Here is a 22,341-nt window from a genome sequence, read left to right on the forward strand (position 1 = left end):
CTTGTTTTTACTCTTCAGTATACTTTATTTTGCAAAATAATGAAAGAATGTGGCTTCAGTTGATTCTAAAATTAGAAGTCACATGTGCTTTCTGTAGCTCTCCTGTGAAAACCAAAACTGAGCTGAGAAATGTAGCCGTTTTCACCTTGATTTCAGCATATTTTTCAGATAATCCTATTGATTTTTAAAGAGGTAGAAAGACATTTTTAATCATAAAGAGGCATGTCAGTTTATGTGAAATACGACAGATGAGTCACCTGCGCACTTAAAGTTCTTGGGACGATGTTGGGTTACATTTTGGGGTGTTACAAGTCATTTTGTATCCTTCCTTTCACTCTGAACTCAACAAACGGCTGAAATTAGACCGAATGAAACTGTAAAATCAAGACCATTTTTATTGTCCATTAAACACCAAGGATTATTTCCAAACATTGCTAGTTTAATCCACACTTATCAAGCTCAGACAAGCCCATTATACAACCAACTGTGCAGATCCCAGATGTGTTTGCACTTAAAAACTCACTGAACACACTGAATTGTGTCCGTCATTGAATGAAAGTGTTAATTTCGAAAATTACATACATTAATTACATATATATATAATTTTATATATAAAATTATACTTTGTGATATATTTGCAATGGAAATCGAGAAAAATACCATTATAGACCATGTGATGTGACCTAAATATTTAGCAATAATAACAGTAATAATCTAGTATCTAGTGTCTCTGTCTAATTTTATGAATATGCAATAGACGTACAATAAAGTAAAGCATCTACTGTCTTCTAAAAGTTGCTTCATTTGTTCTCAACCAGCGTTTTTAACTTGTAGGTGTCACCTTGATTTTTTTTTCCTCCAAATATGAGAGGGTGTTTCATTATGGTTCAAAACTCTCCATATATTACTTATTACAATCTGTTAACTCAGGAAATGCTCCGTTGCACAAAGAGCGAGGACATTACACAGAACCCACATTGTCAGTCAAGTCGGGAGAGAAACGGCTCTACATTCGGGGCTTTTTTTGGAGCCATCGAGCTTCTATTTATTCTTTTTTTTTCTTCTTTCTTTTTTTTTGAGTGTGTTGGAGTTAGCAGGGAAGCACATGACCAGCTGGGGTAGGTGAGTGGGTGAGAAGTGGGGAATGAGGTGAGGAGGGGCTGGATTGTGGTGTTGGGGTGTGTGGGTTTTGGAGGAGGGGGGGCAGTATGGCCGCTAGCCTCTTTCTTGCTGATCCTCAGGAGACCATCTGCGCTGAGGGCATTGATTAGAGTGTGTCTGGTGGGATTACATCTTTGCCGTTGCCATGCCAACTAATCAGCTGATTTTTTTCCCCCTTCTTTCTGTCTGTCTCTCCATTTCTCTCTCTCTCTCTCTCTCTCTCTCTCTCTATCCTCTCTCTCCCTGGTTGTCACAGCAACAAAATACGGGAGAAGCGCAAGGGCCCCAGCAAGCGCTGAATTCAGCTAAAGGGGCGAAAAAAATGTTTTTTTCCCCTCACTGTTTCTCTCGCTGTCTTCCTCCCCCCCTTTCTCTCTCTCTCTCTCTCTCTCTCTCTCTCTCTCTCTCTCCTCCTAATTGGCAACTCTCTCTGACCTGAAGTTCTTTTGTCTCTGGTGTAAACACACCCCTCTCCAGATTACATTTATTTTCACATTTTAGAAATAGCTGGATGGTTGAGAAGCCCAAGGACAGAAGCTCTGAATGAGGGAAGCGAGCAGAGTAAATATTGTGAGCATAATAGCTCACTCCATGCTACAAAATCCTTGAACAAATTCCAAAACGGAAACAAAACCCTTCCAGCACTTTTTTTTTAAAATCAAAATCACGCCCGGCCAATAAACGCTCATTCCTATTTTGACTGGATCCAAATCAGCAGATGGCTGCCTGCCAGCCAGTTACAGATTACAGAAAAAGATATCAGGGCTGAGGAGGAATGTGAAGTAACACTAACTATGTGATCTTTGCCCAGGTTTGTACAGAGGGTCGTTTGATACTGGAGTTTGCCTTTGATGATCTGATGAGAATCAAGACGTGGCACTTTACCATCCGGCAGTACCGAGAGCTCATCCCCCGCAGCATCCTGGCCATGCACGTGAGTGTGACATCATGAAGATGCGACAAAACAAAAAAAACAAAAAACACAGATCTGCTGGTGTTAGGTGTCACTTTTGACTCCTGACAAGGGTCTCTGCACCCTGCAAAGACACCTTTTAGAAGCTATTCATGAGCATATGAAATTTAAACGCCAACAAAGCAGTTTGGAGGGATTTTTGCAAACCAATTTATTTGCAGACATCAAAGGCCACTGAGGATAAAAAAAAGGGCCCTTCTCTGAAAAGGGAGAGAGAGAGAAAAAAAAAACAAGGTCGAATGAATAATCTGCTTAATTCCACTAAGTGTAACACAAATTTAGTCACTGGAGCTGTGGAGTGTAGCTCGAGCAAGCAGACGGTCATCTATTTTCAAGTGATTTTGAACTAAACCTGCATGTTAACAGCACTGCTATTAGGGGGAAAGAACATTATGTCTTTTTTAAATAAAGGAAGGCAAATTAGAACCCACCTAGCTAAAACTAATATAGCCTGCAATAAATCCTACCTTCATGAAAATATTAAAAACAACACAAACTGCACCATCAAAAAATTACCATAAAGTTGATTCAACTCCTCTCTAAAAAAAGTTTCAACAAAAACCTTGAGGATTTATTACGTTGCATCGTATTAGACTGCATTTTTTACAGCCAGGTGTACCTAATAAACTGGTAACAGAGTGTGTAGTTCAAGGACCTATGGGTTTGCAAGCTCTCTTAAGCCCCTCTCAGACATGCCGCTTTACGCAAATGTGAGGGCAGTTTTACTTGTTGGTGGTCTCATGTCTGAATAATTGCCTGAGTCACCTTTACGGAAAAGTCATTTTGGCAATCTGACAAGGCAGGACCTGCTAACATTTCTGCAATACTTCATGCAGCACAAGTCTGATTTGAAAGCTGTTAGATTAACACAAAGAGTAACACAGAACACAATGGTAACATAGTACAAGGTTTAATACACAGAGAGAAAGTAAATAAATGTCTTTTTTTTGCCTCATTGAGATCTCCAAAATCATTTTTTCCAAGTTTCATCTTCTGTGTTTAAAGAAAATTCAATCTGTTTAATATACTATGAACCACTTTGTTGTTTAGATTTTTCTCATATGAAATAAGTTTCTGTTTCTTTCTTGTGCTTTCAACTTTTTACTAAAACATAAAAGAATACACAGCAAAATGCTTCACATACAGCTCGTGAGAAAATAGAAATTCCCATTGCTGGACTTCATAAAACAGGCAGCAGAACACTGTACTTAGTAAATTTAATAGGAGATTCACTAGAAGAGAAGTAAGACCAAAAATTTCCATTAATTAAAGCTTCAATTTTAAAAATCCATCAGTTCGTGAGAGAACAGAAAACACCTTTTCTCCTTTCATATCATAAAACCTTTCAACTAACACCTGTTTTATAACAGTGCTGACGCCTCCTCTCGCGTCAAGTTGCCAAGTATTGCACCAGCACGTTCTGTTTCCATAAATGTCCTCTTATGTTTAAATATAAGCCACAGGGAACATTTACATAAAAGTCAGTTATGACAAGAGCCATCACCTTAATAGACAGAAGATTCCAGCAATGTTGCTATACACTGATGTTGCTGTGTAGCTCCTTTCAATTTGATAAATAAGAGAAGAATCAATCCCAGGATTTTCTATTTACCCCCATCGACCTAAAGGTGTGTGTAAGAAGCAGCTTCGCCTGCGTAGCCAGCTTCTTTTTTGGCCAAATCTTCATATGAATTTCTCTCACCAATAAATTGGCCCCTCTGGGTATTCACACTAATTCCTGGAGAGTAGGATATTGTGTGGTATTGTGGGTCCTGGCCAGCTCTTCAGTGATTTGTGTGTGAATGTGAGTTCACTCTTTTGATCGTTGCCTGGACTAATGAAAGCAGATACGGACACATGGGAGTCAGGATAGGAAAGTTGAAACTGCAGATACCAGTACAGACGTAGCCACTGTGGAAGGCCCAGTTTTTGATGTGAGCTGAACTACTTTTACAGTCGCTCATGAGGAACCATTTGGAAAAGAAATAAAGTTTGTTCTTATTTTACTTTTCAGAAGTTTACTGGTAGATAAGCAAAGCGTGTGTTCAGTGATGGAAAGTATCAATATATATGTCTATTAAAAAGTGACTTATTTTAATTTAAAATGTGCACAAAATAAAAATGTCTGAAAAACATGAGACAAGAAGGAGTAGACAACAACATAGTTAACTAAATATCCAGAATGCTTACTCGCAATTTAAAGTACACATTTAAACATTTGTCAACAAAAGCACTCAAATTAATTAGCTTTTCATGAGTTCTTAGTTAAAAGCTGCTATTGAAATAACAGCCAGTCCCAAAGCACAGCTGTGTGTCAGCTCTTCTTTCCATCTCTTCCACATATGTGACGCATCATGTACAGTTAAACGTCAAAATGGAAATAATTCCAACTGTTCTGTGAAAATGTACAAAATCCATCCCACCTGAGTGATGAAGCCAGAGCCAAAAGTCTGCAGTTCCTGTTAATGCCCACTAGATGCTGACTTCAGAGACTCATCTGTGCTGAAGTCGGTAACAAAACTGTCAACTGAGTGTTTTTCATCAAGACTTTTGAGGGTTTTTTTTTTTTTTTTTAACTTACTTTTACATTTCTCTTGAAGGTGGTTCTAATTAGGCAGGTTGTTTTTCGTAGAGTGCATAAAGGGAAGAGAAGTTTGGGAGGCATGTTTGCTTGATTGGCAAATTATCACAGTGAGTTTCTCCAAGATGGCAGCCAGCAGTAAACCGTCACTTAGTCCCTTCAACATTGCTCATGTTCATGTTTGGTTCAAGTTGAGGTTTAACTTAACTTAAGGTTTAATTATCCATAAACACAGTGGTGGAGTTATTCTTTACTAAAGTGAAAGTAACAACACCACAATTTAAAAACGCTCATTTGTAAGTAGCAGTCCGGCGTTCATAATTTTACTTCAGCAAAAGTACAAAAGGGCAGATAAATTTTGTTTATATTTTAGAAGTTGATTCGTTTTTGACATTATTTTGACGTATTCATATATTTTATAAATTTTATTTATGTAAAATGTATTAAACCACTGCAAAAAAGTATCCCCTTGTATGACAGTTGGTTAAAATATATATATATATACAAAGACAGTAAAAAATACATACACATGAAACACTACTGGAGCCGCACATCATCTCAGGTGATCTGTTCCCTCCCAAACATCTGCTACACCACCTCCCGCCCACACATACAGCACCCATTCCCTTGTACACACATAAGCTAAAGCAGCAGTGCTGAATTCAATCAGTTACATGTGGAAAAATTAAAATTAATGAGAGTAAAACATTTATCATCACAAATAGAACAATATGGCATTAGACGAGCTTTTAAACACACTGGTAGCAGCAGTAATACAACACAATATGTCTCAGGGAGTGTTACATAGTAAGTGTGTTGGAAAGAATTGTCAGCTCTTTTACTTAAATAAGTTATGGGGTTGTTTTTTAATTATTATTATTCAAATGTAAGTGTAATAGTATTATCAGGAAAATGTTTTCCAAAGATTTCAAAGATTTTTATTGTCAATTCACTGTGTGTGCAGGACATACAGGAGAATCAAAATACTGTTTCTCTCTTACCTTAGTACTAATGCCATGCAATTAAATCAAAAACAAAGAGAAAAAGGTCACAATATAGCAGTATAAAAATAAATAACAATATAGAAATGTACACAACGTATGAGAGCAAGCATTTGTTATGCTGACAGATCACAGATCCTGTGATTATGTACAGTTAGATATTTTATTGTTGGATTATTATTACTGATGCATATACTGTATGCAAAGTGATTACAGCTGTCAAATGAATGTAAAGAGTGTAATATTTCCCTCTGAAGTATGGTGGAGTAGAAGTATATAGCATCACCAAAATTGTACTTTAGTACAGGACTTATGTGATGCATTTAGACACAGTGAAACCACAGCTGAGCAGATTCCTGACTTCCTGAATTCCAACAAAAAGGTGCATGTGCTGCAGATGCTCGTCTTCACTATTTAAACATCTTATTTGGACCAGTGCCATGCATGTAAAATTCTTTCTTGTAGAGTCTGCACACTATTGTTTTTTTGTTTTTTTTTTGTCTCTCTCCTCTTAAACTGAATGTCTTAGCTGTCCCTGAACCATATGTGCCAGTATTTACTCATGTGCTTCACGAATTGTTGATACGCGGCTGCACTCGCGCTGCCAAGACAAATTCCTGTACAGTACGTTTAGGCTAATTGTACCTGATGAGTAAAGTAGTTCGGATTCTGATGGTCTGCCAATAATGCACACTAATTCAATCCTCCCGTCAGTCAGGCTGCTTTGCTGACGGTACGGAAAAACTCTCTCTCTTCCCTCTTGACTTTCTCCACACAGAGATGCGACTGGAGATAGAATTATGCATTTTTCATGAGATGTGTGAATGCAAGTGTGTTTGCCGCTCCTCCTCAGCCTGGGCTGTGTTTTGCTCTGTCAATACCTACAGCTTTTTATGATTCAACAGCAAACAAACTATATGAATAATCATGTTTCTTCATGAGATTTTTTTTTTCGTTATTAGATTCGTTATCAGATGTCATGTTGTAATTGTTATTTAGGCTGTTAGTTTCTTTTGCTTTGTTCTTATTTAAGATTTATTCTTTACTGCTTTTACTGCTTTAATGCTTTTTCTATTTTACTGTCAGTTTATTCAGCACAAATTTTTCATTTAAATATGGTGGTCAGTTCTGAATCTGTTGTGTGATGGGACCACGTGCTTTTGCTATATTTGCTTCACAAAAATAAAAAAACACATAAACACATTAAAAAATGTCATGTGGGTTACAACTGCTGTTCAACAACTTAACATTTCTAAACTAATTTCCCCCGAGGCCCAGACCCTATACACACTGAAAACATCATCCAATTCAGTAAAGATATGAAATTGAAAATGTGCATGCATTTAAATGAAACAACAAAGTAATGTTGATTAATTAGCTCGCAGTTTGACATAAGCGTGAAATGAAGGTCTGAAATTCAGCTTCATGCCACGACTGCAATAACAATGTTAAGCAGTTGCATTTATGACTTGAGGGTGTGAATGTGTTGATTGTGCATATCTGATGAATGCCAATTACCCTAATTGGCTGTAGATAATGAGTTTGTTCATAGCCAGTTGAATGCAAACATGACAAAATGCATTTGAACAATACATAACCCATATATGCATTTGTTCTTCATTGTCATTTCTCTGCTGATGACTTTAGGCACAAGACCCTCAGGTGCTGGAACAACTGTCCAAAAACATCACTCGCATGGGCTTGACCAACTTCACCCTCAACTACCTCAGGGTAAGAGTGTGTGTGTGTGTGCGTGTGTGTGTTTGTGTTTGTGTTTGTGGGTGTGTGCACGTGACAGTTTCTATGACTGTCATTCTGCTTTTGTTTTTGTCCTCACCTCCTCGCACTTTAAAGCACACAGAGAAACAATTCTTGTCCTTTTTTTTTTTTTGAAATGGATTAATTCATGTTACTCATATTTGGATCTCTTAGGTGAATGTGTCTAGACAGGTAAAAGATGGTTTTATTATGTAGGATATTCACACTCTGTCATATTTAATATAGTCCTTGGTATGATTACTGCAGGACTTGGTTTATTAATACATGATTGCTCTTCACATTTTACATTTGCACGTAATGTATATTCAGGGTCTACGTGTTCAAGTTTGACTTCAATTTCATTTTCCAGATATGCTTTTCTACGTTATCATATTCACTCTTTAATGTAAATGTGACTATTTTCTCTCTTACTGTATCTGAGAGCTTATACTGTTATTTATGTGCTGAACACGTTGTATGGCTCTCACTTTTTTGAAACCCGAGTGTGTAATTTCACGGCATCAAAACAAAAAAATAAGCACTTATGCCTCCTTTACTCTCTGCATATACATGTTTTTCTACCTGACCACAGCAATATAATTTACGGAAATAGCAAGTATAAGTGGGCTGAATACATTAGTGATTATTTCACAGGGTTTTGTTTGTGTTTTTTTTTTTTTTCTTCCAATGCCACAGTTGACTGACAGCTACGATTTCCAAATGGGAGAACAAGAGCGAGCGGGAGAGAGGAGAATTAATTGGATACAGAAAATTAGCATAACATTAATGAACGCTCCCTGTTGAGACTCATAATTGTGAAATGGCGCACGAATCGGGGAACGGCACCTCTGCTGCTTATAATAACTGAGTGAAGAAAGGCACACAGAGAGGGAGTGAGGGAACAAGGTGGATGTTTTTGTTTTCATATAACAATGATTTTCTATACAGAAAGTAACTGTAATGCCACTGAAAGAGAAAACACATATTTCAGGCATCTGTAATTGCACACTAAAGATTTAGCGTCTGCTCATTTCTTATTTTGGTGCTTCAGATGGTCAGTGCAAACAGGGTCATGCTTTTATTTTCTGTTTGCTGACAGCATGTGTTTTCTGGAAGAGGTTAAATTTTTCCGGTGTCTAAATATTCCCAGCTTTGCTTTTGAAGAACGGTTTCGTTTGTGGAAGTGACTCGCACTGCTGCAGTGGGCTAAACCTGAACTATTCCACATTGTGCATCTGCTAAATTAGGAATTGGCCAACTTTCCCAAAGCACAATGTGGTTTTATTTTAAATGCTGCAGAAATTGTTCATCTCACTGAGGGATTTAACCTTATTCTCAGGTTTCATAAACTACATTGATCATGTCATTGATTTAAACGTAACGAGATTTAGTTTGTCGAATTTGTACTTTAAGTTCACCAAATTTAGAGAGTTTTACAGAGTATCAAGAAGACAGAAGCAATAATTGAAGATCGTGGAAAGACTTTTCATTGTTTCATTGAGGTTTTGTTGTGTCTTTTAAAGAAGTGGTTCCCAAACTTTTTAGCTTGTTACCTCTCACTGGTTTAAGTGCTGATGAGTGTGAGTTTTCTCTTCAAAGACTGCTACATTTGAATGGTATTTTCACACCTGAAGAGATAAAACTATGCAATATTTCACAAGATCAAAGCAAATATTCTTTATTCAGAAACATCTGAGAAGCATATTTTTTGTATTTTTGGGGGGGATTTAGATTTTCTTTTTTCCTTTACCACCAAAAATCACCATCAGCGATTCATCTTACAACTCCTTCTGGGGGTCCCACTCCCCAGTGTACAGTGAGTGTAATTCATCATGGCACTCACTTTGAAAAGTGTATTTTCCCCCACTGTTATCCAAGGATGTCACAGTAAAATACACCCTTTCCTCAGATTAAGCTGAATAATGTGTCCCTGGAAAAGGCCTTTCCCAGCGTTTATCAGTTCTTCCAAAAGAGACGGACAGTTTCCTGGCTAAAGGGTTACAACCGGCCTCTCTCTCGCTCTCACAAACACACTCTCTCTATTTTTTTCATTTGGAGTATTTAAGCCTTTCCATGTATTGGAACTGCTGGCTTCCTACTATTCAGCCTGAAAATAGCCCTTGTTTTCAGGCTGAGAGCCAGGGCTTGTTGGCTGAGCTGGGGAGGGATATTACTTTGTCAGGAGGGAACTATCAGAGGAGAACAAGGGATTAGTCTGCCACAGGGATGTTCACTTTACCTTGAGCTGCATGGCATCATAGCACTGCCATCCTAACACCGGGTAACAGCAACAGACATCACTATGTTCATGTAGGATAATTTGGCATAAGCAGCCGAGTGTTTGGCTGTTAGAAAGACTAGTTTGAAAGGATCCAGGACTGGTGAACTCTGCTGGTTTGAATATCCATCATGCTAAAACATTCCTGCAAGGATTCCTGGTGTTGTTAAAGCCTCTAAACCTGTTTAAAACACAGTTGTAGTTAAAAAAAAAGAAAAAAAAAGAAAACGTTGTCCACTGTTTTGTTCAAATTTTCTCCCATGTTTTTCTCTTTTTACCAAGTGGCTGTACAGTACAGCTGCAGACAGGATGAGCATGTTGATGAGAACTGACATCAGCAATGGGGGTGATGGGATGTTGAAGGTCAGATGAGATCGTTTGAGCATGCAGTGAATGATTAACAGTATCCTTTCTCTCAGTAACAATTGTCAAAGTGCCCTTGGGCAAGTTAGTAAACCTACACCTGCTTTTCTGTCCACTATGTTTTGACTGAACACTCTGAATGGGAACTACAACTACAAACAGTAACCGCATGCACCGTTTGTCTGGTCAGCTACAGAGTGGCTAAGTATCATCAGTGACCAAAACCTCCGTTGCATAATAATGATGAGTGAGAATTTCTTCAAATTTGCCACAAATTTCCACTTGTTTCCAAGGATGAACAGATTAGTTTTTGGTGTTCAAAGGACACATTGTTAGCCATAACTTGAAAATTAATGCAATAATTATGACATTTGGCACAAATGTTTAATAAAATAATGAAGAGACCTTTTATATCTGAAAGGCCCATTTCACTGCGACATCATAACATTCCTCAAAAAACTTTTCTGTCCATTATTCAACCATTATTCAACACCGTTCTTCATGAACAGAAGGGAAGCTAGGTCCTCTGGTTTGTACGTGTGTCGAATATTATTCTTTGGAATCAAATAATTACCATCAAGTTAATCAATTAACTATCTTTTCAACATGAGAGTGTGCATCTCTAAGGAAATGTCTGCATATTCTCCAAAATGACATACAGTATGTTTACTTTCAAATGACAAAGCGGCTAATGGACAATTGTAACTCTCAGTGGGGAGTGTAATTTTGTTATAGACCTGTGGTTTAATACAACTACGCACACTATGCAAGATATGTAATTTTACTGCCAACATGAAAAATGATACAATAGGTCTGCTGTTCTTCTTTATCGTCTCTGAGTTGCTGTCACTGTTCTGTCATAAAACTGGACGCTGCTCAGAAAGAGTATAACTGAAATTTTCAAACATAAAGATAAGTCATGGAGAGAAAGAACACAGTTTAATCCAGTTAGAGGAAAGAGACAGGCAGGTTGCATCGAGTTTGATCCCAGTCCAGCCCTGTAGCTGTCCAATCACTGTCCTCTGACTACACCAACAAGCATTTGGGTGGTTGCTGCTATTAAAGAAGGGCCAGCTTATAATGTTATCCAGATGTTATCTAGCTAAGCTAAGCCTGATGTATTTAAGATGACAGACTGACCCCGGTTCCTTTCATTGCAGATCATCAGAGATTTACAGTTTTCTCCATGCTGAATATCTTATAACTGGCTAATATTTTTGGAGTACAGTGTGGGAACGAGAGACTGTCTCCCTCTTTCTCTCTCTCTCTCTCTCTCTCTCTCTATCTCTCTCTCTGTCTGTCTTGAGCTTTCTGAAGTGCTCGACAATAAACCTGTTGTTTAAAGGAACTTTATTAATAGTGTCTATAAAATGTAGATTTACTGCACAATTAATCACTCAAAGTCAGCCTGTGGGTGATTAATTGAGCAACAAACTCCACGTTTTTATGGATGTTGTTTTGCTTTACCTTGATCAGAGGCTGCATCAGTGGACAGGACGCTGTTACCTCATCAAATGCTCAATAAATCTCCTTTAAACTAAATGTGTGGTTGTCCCATTGTGTCTGCAGTTGTGTGTCATCCTGGAACCCATGCAGGAGCTCATGTCAAGGCACAAGACCTACAACCTCAGCCCCCGGGACTGTCTCAAGACATGCCTATTCCAAAAGTGGCAGAGAATGGTAGCCCCACCAGGTAACTACATTCCACTAAGACATCTTTACTGTCCTTGACTAAATCTCAAAAAAATGCTGCTTTTCTACCTGGGACAAGCCCCAGAAATAAATTGTGTAAGGGATTCCTATCCAAATGGCATCAAATCCAGTTGGAATAAATGACAACTTTGACACAGTTATGTGAAGCTAGTCTTAAGTGTGAGGTGCTTCCTCTACTGAGGTTTAACTGACTTCTTTTTCATTCTGTACTGTCACTCACTTTGTAGAAATGGGAATATTTTTTCTCTGAGTGTGTTTTTATTGCATCATTTATGTTTCCAAATTTGCCATTATACCTGTTAATCCCTTAAATATGTTTTACCTGTCAGATATGTGAAATTAATCAGCATTCACAACCGCCTCTTGAATCTCAACCACGCCAATCTTAACGGGCCTCTCAGCTTTCTATGATTGATGTTTTAAGGGCAGTTTCTGAAAAGTACCAGGCTTAAATTGGCTGTGTGGTTTTAAGCTGGAGAGAAAGAGTAAAGCCGGGTTTTTTGGACACATCGGAGTGGCTGCAAATTACAGCAATGCCTAGCGAGGCGTGACGAGATGTCTTTAAAAACCAACACCAGTCAAAAAGCCTTTGACTCAGACCTGTGTAACTTTAATTAAGAGTGCCGGGTGTAATCAGACTAGTAGATCCAGCTCCCCGGCCAGCGGCTCCCTAGTGTCGACAACGTTCTTCAAAGAAAAGAACAAAACAGAGAAGAAAAAAAATGGAAAGAATTTTATGAATATAAATTCTGGTGGAGGGGGGGCTTTTATATTGATGGTTAATTGTGCACTTAGAAAGAGAACACAGCATTATATGAAATCCTATATGGGTGAAACTGTTATATGTGTAGCACTATGTGTGATTTATGAGAAGAAAAACTTATCCTGTGATGTAATTTGATACTGTTTGATATAGTCTATGTGGGAATGCTGGTGTTGGATCCATTAAATCTGAGTCAGGCCTCATTAGTCTGTTTCACAGTTTAAAAAATGTTTTTCAGGGTTATTTCATGTCATCTGTCCATATTTTGACATGAACATTGCAGTTTAGCTGGAATTGCGGTTTTCCTTATTGGTGGCATGCTATTCCCCCTTTCCTGCAATTCTTCTCCAGCACTGGGTTGGGATTTAGCCAGGGAGGAAGTCACAGGCGCATTTATGCTCTGATAAGTCCTTTTGGTGGAAATGGAAGTGATTTTAGTGCGTCACGGGTTCAGCATTGAAGGAAACCAGTCGGATAACAGAAATGATTGTCTCTGACAATGGGCCCGCTTTTTTACACACACGTCTGTCAAAGTCAGGAATCAAAAGAGAAAAGATACTGATAAAAACTCCCCTTATTGTTTTGCCTTTGATTTGCAGTTCCAGTTTTGTTTGTATCATGAGTCGCTGGTTGTTGTAACTGAATATGAAAGCATCTCCCTTGGTGTGATTAGTAAGAACCTCGAAAAATGTATTTCATTTACAGGCATCTGTTTGAAGATCACAGCAGTGTTTTCTTGTCTCTCTTGAGGTTAAAAGAAATTGTTTTCTAACAAAGAATTTGCAAAATGCATGTATTCATAAATTATGCAGTATACATAAATTATTTTGTAAATACTAGAAACACCTAGATCTCTATTTAACCTGTGTCAGTACTTTATGCCATTTTAATAATAGTTAAATGTTAATTCCACTTGTGTTTTAACTGCACCTTCAGGAATTATGTATAGCTCGTAATTGGACAAACATCTTTCATCTAAGCAGAAGTTTCCCAGTGGTGTTAACTAGCATTTGTATGGCATTGAATGTTCAGCTATTTCTTTTCTCTGTTGTCATCTCTGGTCTCATTATGTCTTAAATTGTTAAAGAAATGATTTAATCACTTGAATAAAATAAAACTGATTTTGGCTCCGGTTTCAGCTGGACACCCACAGAACTTCAAAACGGAAATATTTCCCTCAAATCACAAAAAAGGTATCTTCTCTCTTAATTGTCTGAAGCCCCATAAGAAAGCAGCATTGTAGTGCTTGCTGGAATGCCATGAAATACATTTTTGTGTGCAAGTTCATCATGGATGCTCAGCTGCATGTCTGAAAACAGTACTAACACCTTTGATATAAGGAATGAAGGTTACATGTAGTGGAATTCTGAAGCGCTGGTTAGAATATAATGATTAGAACGATAACACATTCGTGCTCAGCAAATGTTCAGATGTGCAAACATAGATGCAATATAACTGCAACAAACGTGAATGTGTTTTCTGCCTCAGCAGAGCAGTTTTAATCTGGCTCATGCTATTGAGGAACATCGCAACTGGTGCAGTGCTGAAATCATTAACAAATTTACATTACGTTGAGCATCAGGGTCCATTGTTGAGCATTTATGCAAATGAGGCAGGGGTTCTTTCTTACTAGTGCATGTCTGGGGAGATGTTAACGCTCTTGCGGTTTCACCTCTGAAGAAAACAAAGCATGGATCATTGCAGACTAGTTGCTTTTGTCTCTGTAACGTGTCTTTGTATGTGTGTATGTGGGTGCTCTTTTTGCATGCAAGCATGTATACAGGAATTTTGTACAATTTTGTCTGCATGCATTTGTGCCTCCTCATATGATGTTGTCTGTCTGAGCCTCTACTGTGTGCCACTCTCTCTCTCACGCACACACACACACACACATTCTCTGAGCAGCACACAGCCCTACACCCAGTCTCCGTCTGTATGCATTATGTTCTTGGCATTGCCTCTGTTTCTCTTTGCTGGTCGCGCCAAAGCTGAGCCCGCCCGACAGACAACCACGAAGAGGAGGAAACGGAAGAACTCAGCCAGCAGCGCCAACAGCAGCGTGGGCACCACCGCAGGCAAGAAACGCAGCCCTGCCACCAACTTCAGCCTCTCCAGTCAGGTACCTGTAAGCATCGGCTCCACTCGGTTTGCCTCCTCTTTTACTTTTTTTTTTTTTTTTTCTATGACTCCACATGCATGTTTACAGGGTTACTCACAGGGACGAGATATTCCTAATGGTATTGCACCTATTACGTTTCATTTACTTGCACAAAAGGGAAAAGAAAGAAAGGCACTAGGAGGAGAAAAATAAAAAACAAACCTGTGCAGTGAGACAAATAAACCTCAAGGGATTCGTATGAAAACATCTCGCTCCAAAAGACAAAGAGAAAACTCATCAAATATTATGGAATAACACAAATGACATTAAAAATCATCAAAGCACAAAATAGAACAAGAACAACTAAAGTTATGACACCAGGTAAAGATGAATGAAAGGGTTCCTGCACTGATTTGCTGCAGGTATTATCACATCCCTAACTGGAGATATGTATCTACTTTCTTAGTTTTCTACCAGTTTTTAGCTGAATATACTTCAATGTACTTCAGGATTTGTTTGTTTAAACAAGACCCAGCTGACCCTGTTGTTCCACCAAGTGTCCATAGCCTAAAGGTTTTGGAAAAAAAAGGTTTGAATCTCAGGACCAAATGGGAAAATGTGGGTGGGGAAAGTGACTCTGGGCCCTCGCTCAGCCACCACTGTTGGAAATGGCCTTGACCAAGACACTGAACTCAGAGCTGCCTTAGGCACTGCCAGCAGAGTTTGCTTGTACTCAATATGTCTCAAACTGACTGAATGTAAAGCAATGAGCACTGGATAAATACTTGCTCTGATGAAACATCTTCATATGTAGTGATGATAGCATATTTTGAATTGTTAATGGATTTTTTTAATCACTATTGACAATATGCATAAATAAATAAAGATGCAAATGCAAAACGATAACCTAATACTGGAAAACAAAATTGACATGCCAGTATTTTTTATGGAGCTTTTCAGTGGTGACATGTGCTGAATAACTGAATACTTAAGAAAAAAGACAGGTCAAACATATGTTTAGAGTGTTGTGGGTGTTTTTAAGCAAGACTATTCAGGTTATATTTCACCCCCATATCTTTTCAACACGTGTACTCGAGTGAACAATTTAACTTACATCAGCAGTGGAGTCAATAACCAACCAGTATTCAAGAAACAAAACAAATCAGAATTAGTATCGAAATCAGTATTATTGCCACATATGTTTACACATACAAGGAATTTACAACAATAATAACCAGAGATCTATACTGACCTAAAATTTAGACAATCTAAACTGGATAAAGACACGTTTAGAAATACACAGCCAAGGCTTACTGTGTGCACCACATGCCTGGCTATTGTAGGCATGGTGCCTGGAGGGGCTCTAGTTATCTACCTGTTCTACACACTGCTCATTACGAACATTCTGTATTATATTTACACAACTGCATTCCGGTTTGTTATTCTGGAACCACACTGTTGCAGCACCATTGCGTTTTTGAATACAGGTCATTTTAGGGGAGCTCAAAGTGTGCTGATACCAAACATAACTGGAAGATTTAGGGGTTGCAGCCTGGCATTAATCTGTGCCTTTATCTTGACTAATTCTTCTGATGGGTACTGAAGCTTTTGTGCATGTAAGTGGTACGGTATATACCTCCAGAAATGATGTTTATATACATGTTTTGAAAGATCCTGCGGGATCAATAAAGTTCTTATCTTTCCTGCCCCTGTGATGTAGGAAGTGGACCAAGTGTTTAACACTGGAGAAAGGAGTCCTGAGACTTTTTCAGCTCACCTAAAAAGTCCATATATACATATATATATATATATATATATATATATATATACATGATAGAACTTGTAGAGGTTCTACAGAGGTTGGACATCATTTTTATACAGATTGGAAACTCCAGTTTCCATCAGCAGAAACTCCAGTTTCCAATCTGGTTGGCTGTGGCTCATTAGGTCGGTATTTAATTTCTCCATGTTTGCAGTATTTCTAAATAAGGAACATGCTTTCTCTCACCTGCACAGACACACACACACACAGAAACACATATATTGTACTGTCCCTCTATTTTCTGTCCCATAGCTAGCTTGTCATCTTTTGAGATATGTTGTCCTCCCTCTCTTCTGTTCCCTCTTTCTCTCCATTTCACACATATATAATGTAGCCTACATCACGCACACATAAATACACATTGTTTTCTCTCTAGGAGGCAGTTTGGCTGTGTGCCAGCTCTCATTATCACTGATATCTGTATACAGTGTCCACCCCCAGCCCCTTCCCCCGTCACACGAACACACTCACTCACACACACACACACACACACACACACACACACACACCTCCCTAGCTCTCACCACCTCCTTCCCACCCACCCACACACAGAGACAGACAAACACACATAGGCACACACCACTCGTACTACTCATGCTTTGCATTCACACGCCTCTTAAAGACAGGCAGCGTGGCTGGTAACATGCTGGTTACATATGTTGCGCGCCTGCTGTCTTTGTCTGAGAAGTTGTTCGTTTGCGCCTGAGCACAAGCCTACGTGAGCCCAATGACAATAAGGAGTGGACGCTCGGGGTGGGGGGCTTACCAGGGCTGGAGATGAGGAGGTGCGGAGGAAAGAAAGTGGGAGGTGGGTGTTCGGTGTGGAAAGCTTATAGGACGTGCAACACTGACCTCTAGTGGTCTGAATTTAGTTTTGAGCATATGTTGTTTCTGTAAGTAGGTTTTATCCAGTTATTTCTCCTGTTGTAAGCCAGTGTCAGTAGTCTGTGTCGGTATATTAAATTGGTAGACTGTAGACTGGAGATTATTTTTGTTTACAAGGTTCTGCATTGAATTAAGATGGAGTCATTGTTAAACGATGCCTTGATGCCCTGTACTCATCCAGTCAAAGTCTTTATGTGTTTACTTACAATGTATTTATGTTGTTTACTTGTCTGAAAACTTTGGAATATAACTGTTTTTCCTCATTTTGTTCAAGTGTTTACAAAACATTTGTTGTTGTTTAGCTTGTATTTGAACCCCTGATGGATAAGTCTGGTCATACTCTTGACTCCGTACTACTTTTCTGTGTATCTAAAAATTAAAAATTATTCCTGTTTTCTCTTTCTCTCTCTCTCTCTCTCTCTATATATATATATATATATGTATATATATATATGTACATATGTGTATAGAGAGAGAGGGAGGGAGAGAGAGAGAGATTAAAAACACATAAACGAACCATGCCACTGCACTGGACGAAGTATTCCCACATTAATATGAACATGAACATGGACATTACATTTTCTGCTCACTAGAGAACCAAATCTGGTGCCACAAAAAACAGTTCTGAACAAATTTACTGCGGTGCCCAGCTATTTTTTGGAAACTATGGAGCCTGTTATTATTGAGGCATTATTTTCCATTCCCTTTTCTGGCTTCCTTAAATTCCCACTTGTTGTTGTGTAGGCCTGAGGAGCAAATATTTCCTCCAAGCTACAGACTGCTAAAATATGCTAATGGTGTCAGTCAGTGAATGAAAGGAACAGGGAGGCATTTATTGCCGCGTCAACCCATTCAAAGCCTTGCCGCTTAGCTAGCGTGAAAGCTAACTCTTAACAAGATGAGTAGACGAATAGACAGTATTAATTAGTTCACAATTAGCACTCCCCAGTCTCAGACTAGCCACCAGCTGTTATCGTCTGAGGGATTTTTTTTTTGGGGGGGGGGCAAAATTGGCCAGAGGTAGGTTGACAGGCCTCCTCACAGGAACAGATGGTGAATGCAAGGCTTGTTGGCAATCAGCACGTTTTTAGCTAATGACTTAATTAGCTATGCAAATTAACAAATCAGTGTGGATATTGTCATTTAGTTGAAAAGCTCACCTAAATTAATTAGCCTGATTAAGGCATAGTGGGGTGTAGAAGTGGTCGCTAGGGGGGTTTTTGGGATGGCTTGGATAAATAAACTGCCTCTCCCCATTCATGCTCCTCATCCAAGTGTGTGTGTTTAGAGTTTTTGCTTGGGGTGTGATTAGTTGTCTAGTTTTGTTTGCATGTTGTATTACAGGAATGCTTGCTGGATGTGATCACGTGTGTTTGATCTGCTCATGTTTGTTTATCTCTGTGGGATTTTTGTGTACTTTCCTGGGTTAGTATGAGTCTATATGCTTGTGTTTGCTGCGTACAGTATATCTTACAGTATATCTTAGTCTTACATGATGAGTATTGATTGGGGCGGGTACAGAGCACTGGGGGATCCGCTTTCTCTACGGGAAGGTTTCATTTGCACAGAGTGCTTCGAGAGGGGTCAACCACATGCATGGGTTCACTGGATACACCAGTGTTTGTCCTAAACACACACACACACACACACACACAAACACACTGAAACATAGCCACACAATCTACTACTGTTATTCCATCGCAAGCAGAGGATGTGTGTTGAAACAGGAAGATAAGCACCTCCCATCACACAGAGTTTGGCTGCTCCTCGTTCAGCGGAAACACACACAAATATATCAGCAAGTGTAAACACTTCAGCTGCTGAATGAAGTCTAGTAAATTTTCTTTATGACCTTGCAATGTTTTAATCCTCTTTTTTCACAAGTGGTCAATTAAATTCTAGTTTATGCGAAACAGATAACATGCATATTCTCTCTTTTTGGGTGAATATGTGATCAGTTGATATTCAGATGGTGCACTGGTCTCAGAATTAGATGTAACAGATACGCATTAATTCCTTCTCTGATGTTTTCTCACTCACTTTAGCATGTTAATTTGGAATCATCATGAAGTGAAATATGGATGGTCCTGTGCAAAACTGAAAACACATCTCAAGTGCCTGTGTATCATGACTGCTAAAAAAAGTAAAACTGGTAAGATAAACTAACAAGTAAAGAAGGAATTAAATTCAACAATGTAAGTATGTAGGTGTTCTGTTTCAAGAATATGACTGAAAAGATGTGTTCCCATTTACTTTAGGTTGCCTGGTTACCAATAAAATGAAACTAAATACATTTAAAAAGATGATCAGGAGGATTTTTTGGGCTATGATGTTACATTTATACACACAAAAATTCAAACCCATTCAAAACCCCACTGGGTAAACAAAAACTTATTGATTTAGCATAATATTGGTGCCCTATCAAAAAACAAGGTTATTTTTCTCTATCCATGAAAATAAATATGATACACAACACTTACCTCATTGTATTTTAATGTCAGAATTCAAATAGCATAAGTAGTTGAATAAAGTGTGCTTTTAACTGTAAGTGTAGCAAAAAAAGGACACAGCTTGAACATGATGTGACCTTTTTAAAAACCCACGAACAAGATTTGTAATTTCCTTTCTTTTCAGTTAGTAAATTCGCTCCCCCTGTCTCTGCCTCTCTCCAGGACGTGATGGTGGTGGGCGAGCCGACCCTGATGGGCGGCGAATTCGGGGACGAGGATGAGCGTCTGATCACTCGTCTGGAGAACACGCAGTATGATGCCACCAATGGCCTGGATGATGAGGACGACTTCAACAGCTCCCCAGCCCTGGGCAACAACGCCCCTTGGGGCAGCAAACCCCCCGCCGCTCAGGACAGCAAGCCTGAGAGCACAGCGCCCCAGCCCTCGCAGTAAAACAAAAGAAGAAGAAGAAAACAACATATCCTTGGCTCCATAAGGACTGGACTTTTTAACCTCTCCTCTTTCTCTGATGGCAGTGCTTATGCGCCTCATGACATTGTACTGAATCAGAACCCCTGACTGTAAACTCACCACCGGCATGTCCAGCCCAAATATGTCTGTTTTGGATATTTTCTTCTTCTCTGAATCACTGTAACATCTTGGAGAACACTGAGAACTGGCAGCATTGCACAGCAATATCCACATGTCAAAGACAACAAACGCGTACAAGTCGTATGCAACTGTAATGTAAAAATAGCAAGGCGTCGGGATGTTTTCAAGAATGCATTGGAAAAATGTGGATCAAATTCTCTTTCTTGGGCCCTCAGATACAAACCTCTCGTCGAGAGGAATACTACAGCTGTGATTGGTTGACCTGCAGGTCACAAGTCATCATGCTGACAGTAGACAGTGGGGAGAAAAGAAGAAGAATAAAAACAACAAGCAAAATGTCTCAGAAATGGCAAGCTCAATGCAGAGAATGCACGTTGTTTTTTAACAACCAACAGAGCCTATGAAAGTATCTGACCACATTGGAGACAAATGAATAACTGTTTGAGGCAATTGCATTTTTATTTGAAATTCAGCTGGCTGTTGGTTTGTTTCTGCCATTGCTGTTTATTTCCATTTCCAATTAAGAGGAAATAAAAGTTCTCTGCCGCTATGGACTCCTTTCAGACGAGGGAAAATCGTGTCCCAGGATTGTTTTTCCACTTAACTGCGGTCGTCACAGATTGTGATTTCATGCAAACCAATTTGATTGTGTTCGTAGTCTATTGGTATTTTGCTTCTCTCAGAATCCTTTGCAATCACATTGTAATTTTGCCGATCAGTATGTGAACTTTGCCGACATGCATTGACACATTAACGTTGTTTTCTTTTTCCCTCCTTGGAAAATTGGACTTCTTTCCCTTTAATGACCTACTCCCAAACTGATACTAAAGCCTTTTCCTGCATGATTTTATAAGATTTTTATTTAGTTTGATATATGTACTTTTTAAAACACGTCAGTCTGATTTTCCTTTTGGGTTCATCAGTTTGGGAACACTGTCACAAGGTTTGTAGCTCTGTAAATAGAGGTGGAAGCTATTTTGTCCACTGTAAATCAGCCACTGAAACCAGTTTGGATATGGCAGCTGTTTTGTTTTGTACAAGAGGTTCAGATTTCTGTTGGGTGGTTTGGATGGACTCTGGTTTGCCTCTAACTCTAAAGTTTCCTGTCCTCTTTAGCTAGTGCAGAACCAAAGCCACAAAGTTAACAGTATCATAGTACATAATCATGTTTCTTGTATACTCTGAAACACGGCAAGAAAGCGATCTTACATTTTAAAAACAACAGGTAAAATCCCATCCACCCCACAGAAATGGTTTGAGATCCCTGTATTTGTGTTCACAATTGTTCTTTAATCTTTAAGTGAATTGATATTATATCCCTGGTCTCTTTTGTTGAACTTTTGTTTGAAAATGGGCAAGAAGACAATGACACATGTCTTTATACAATTGGATCTTATGGGTATTTATTTGTGCATTTGTAAGGAAGCTAACACATTTCTAAATATGTTTGAGGCTAGTATTATTAGACACCATTTGTACATTATATAGCAGAGGTGTTCAGTGTCATATCTGATGTCTGGTATGTATGCTTTACCATTATGTGTGCCAATAAAACGTGCTTACAAAGGAGCTGAATTTGGTTTGGGTTACATGCATCATGTAGCCTCCACTTATTTAGATATTTACTCTCACCAACTTGATAGGTCATAGTTAAGCTGACAAAGACAATCTCATCATGACCTTCTGCAAATTGGAAAAAATAATTTTGTCCTTGTATCTGTGATGTGGTATAGTAACAGAAAAAGATTCAAAGATCCAACATAAACATCCTTAGCCATTAGTCTCTCAAATAAAACAGCAAAATTTTCTTTCCATTTTCTGCTGCCATTTAATGTCCATCTGGAGGTATGTATTACAGAACAGCCAGGGTTATGATAAAGATC

At 38.8% G+C, this 22,341-nt stretch overlaps 1 protein-coding gene across 4 annotated transcripts in view; it reads left to right on the forward strand.

The window, feature by feature from the left end:
* The window catches only part of ldb2a (LIM domain binding 2a), a 79,961-nt gene extending 57,934 nt beyond the window's left edge, over positions 1-22,027 (forward strand). The window contains exons 4-9 of one of the 4 annotated variants that reach the window (XM_046407215.1): positions 1,973-2,095; positions 7,364-7,447; positions 11,685-11,808; positions 13,731-13,784; positions 14,568-14,716; positions 20,069-22,027. In XM_046407215.1, the coding sequence (XP_046263171.1) occupies positions 1,973-2,095; positions 7,364-7,447; positions 11,685-11,808; positions 13,731-13,784; positions 14,568-14,716; positions 20,069-20,299 (765 nt within the window). In that variant the 3' untranslated portion in view covers positions 20,300-22,027. The remainder of the gene's footprint in view (positions 1-1,972; positions 2,096-7,363; positions 7,448-11,684; positions 11,809-13,730; positions 13,785-14,567; positions 14,717-20,068) is intronic. The other 3 variants (XM_046407216.1, XM_046407217.1, XM_046407218.1) reach the window with 3 other exon arrangements.
* The last annotated feature ends 314 nt before the right edge of the window (positions 22,028-22,341 follow it).

The sequence above is a fragment of the Scatophagus argus genome, chromosome 12, assembly GCF_020382885.2.
Source record: "Scatophagus argus isolate fScaArg1 chromosome 12, fScaArg1.pri, whole genome shotgun sequence".
Taxonomy (NCBI): Eukaryota; Metazoa; Chordata; class Actinopteri; family Scatophagidae; genus Scatophagus; species Scatophagus argus.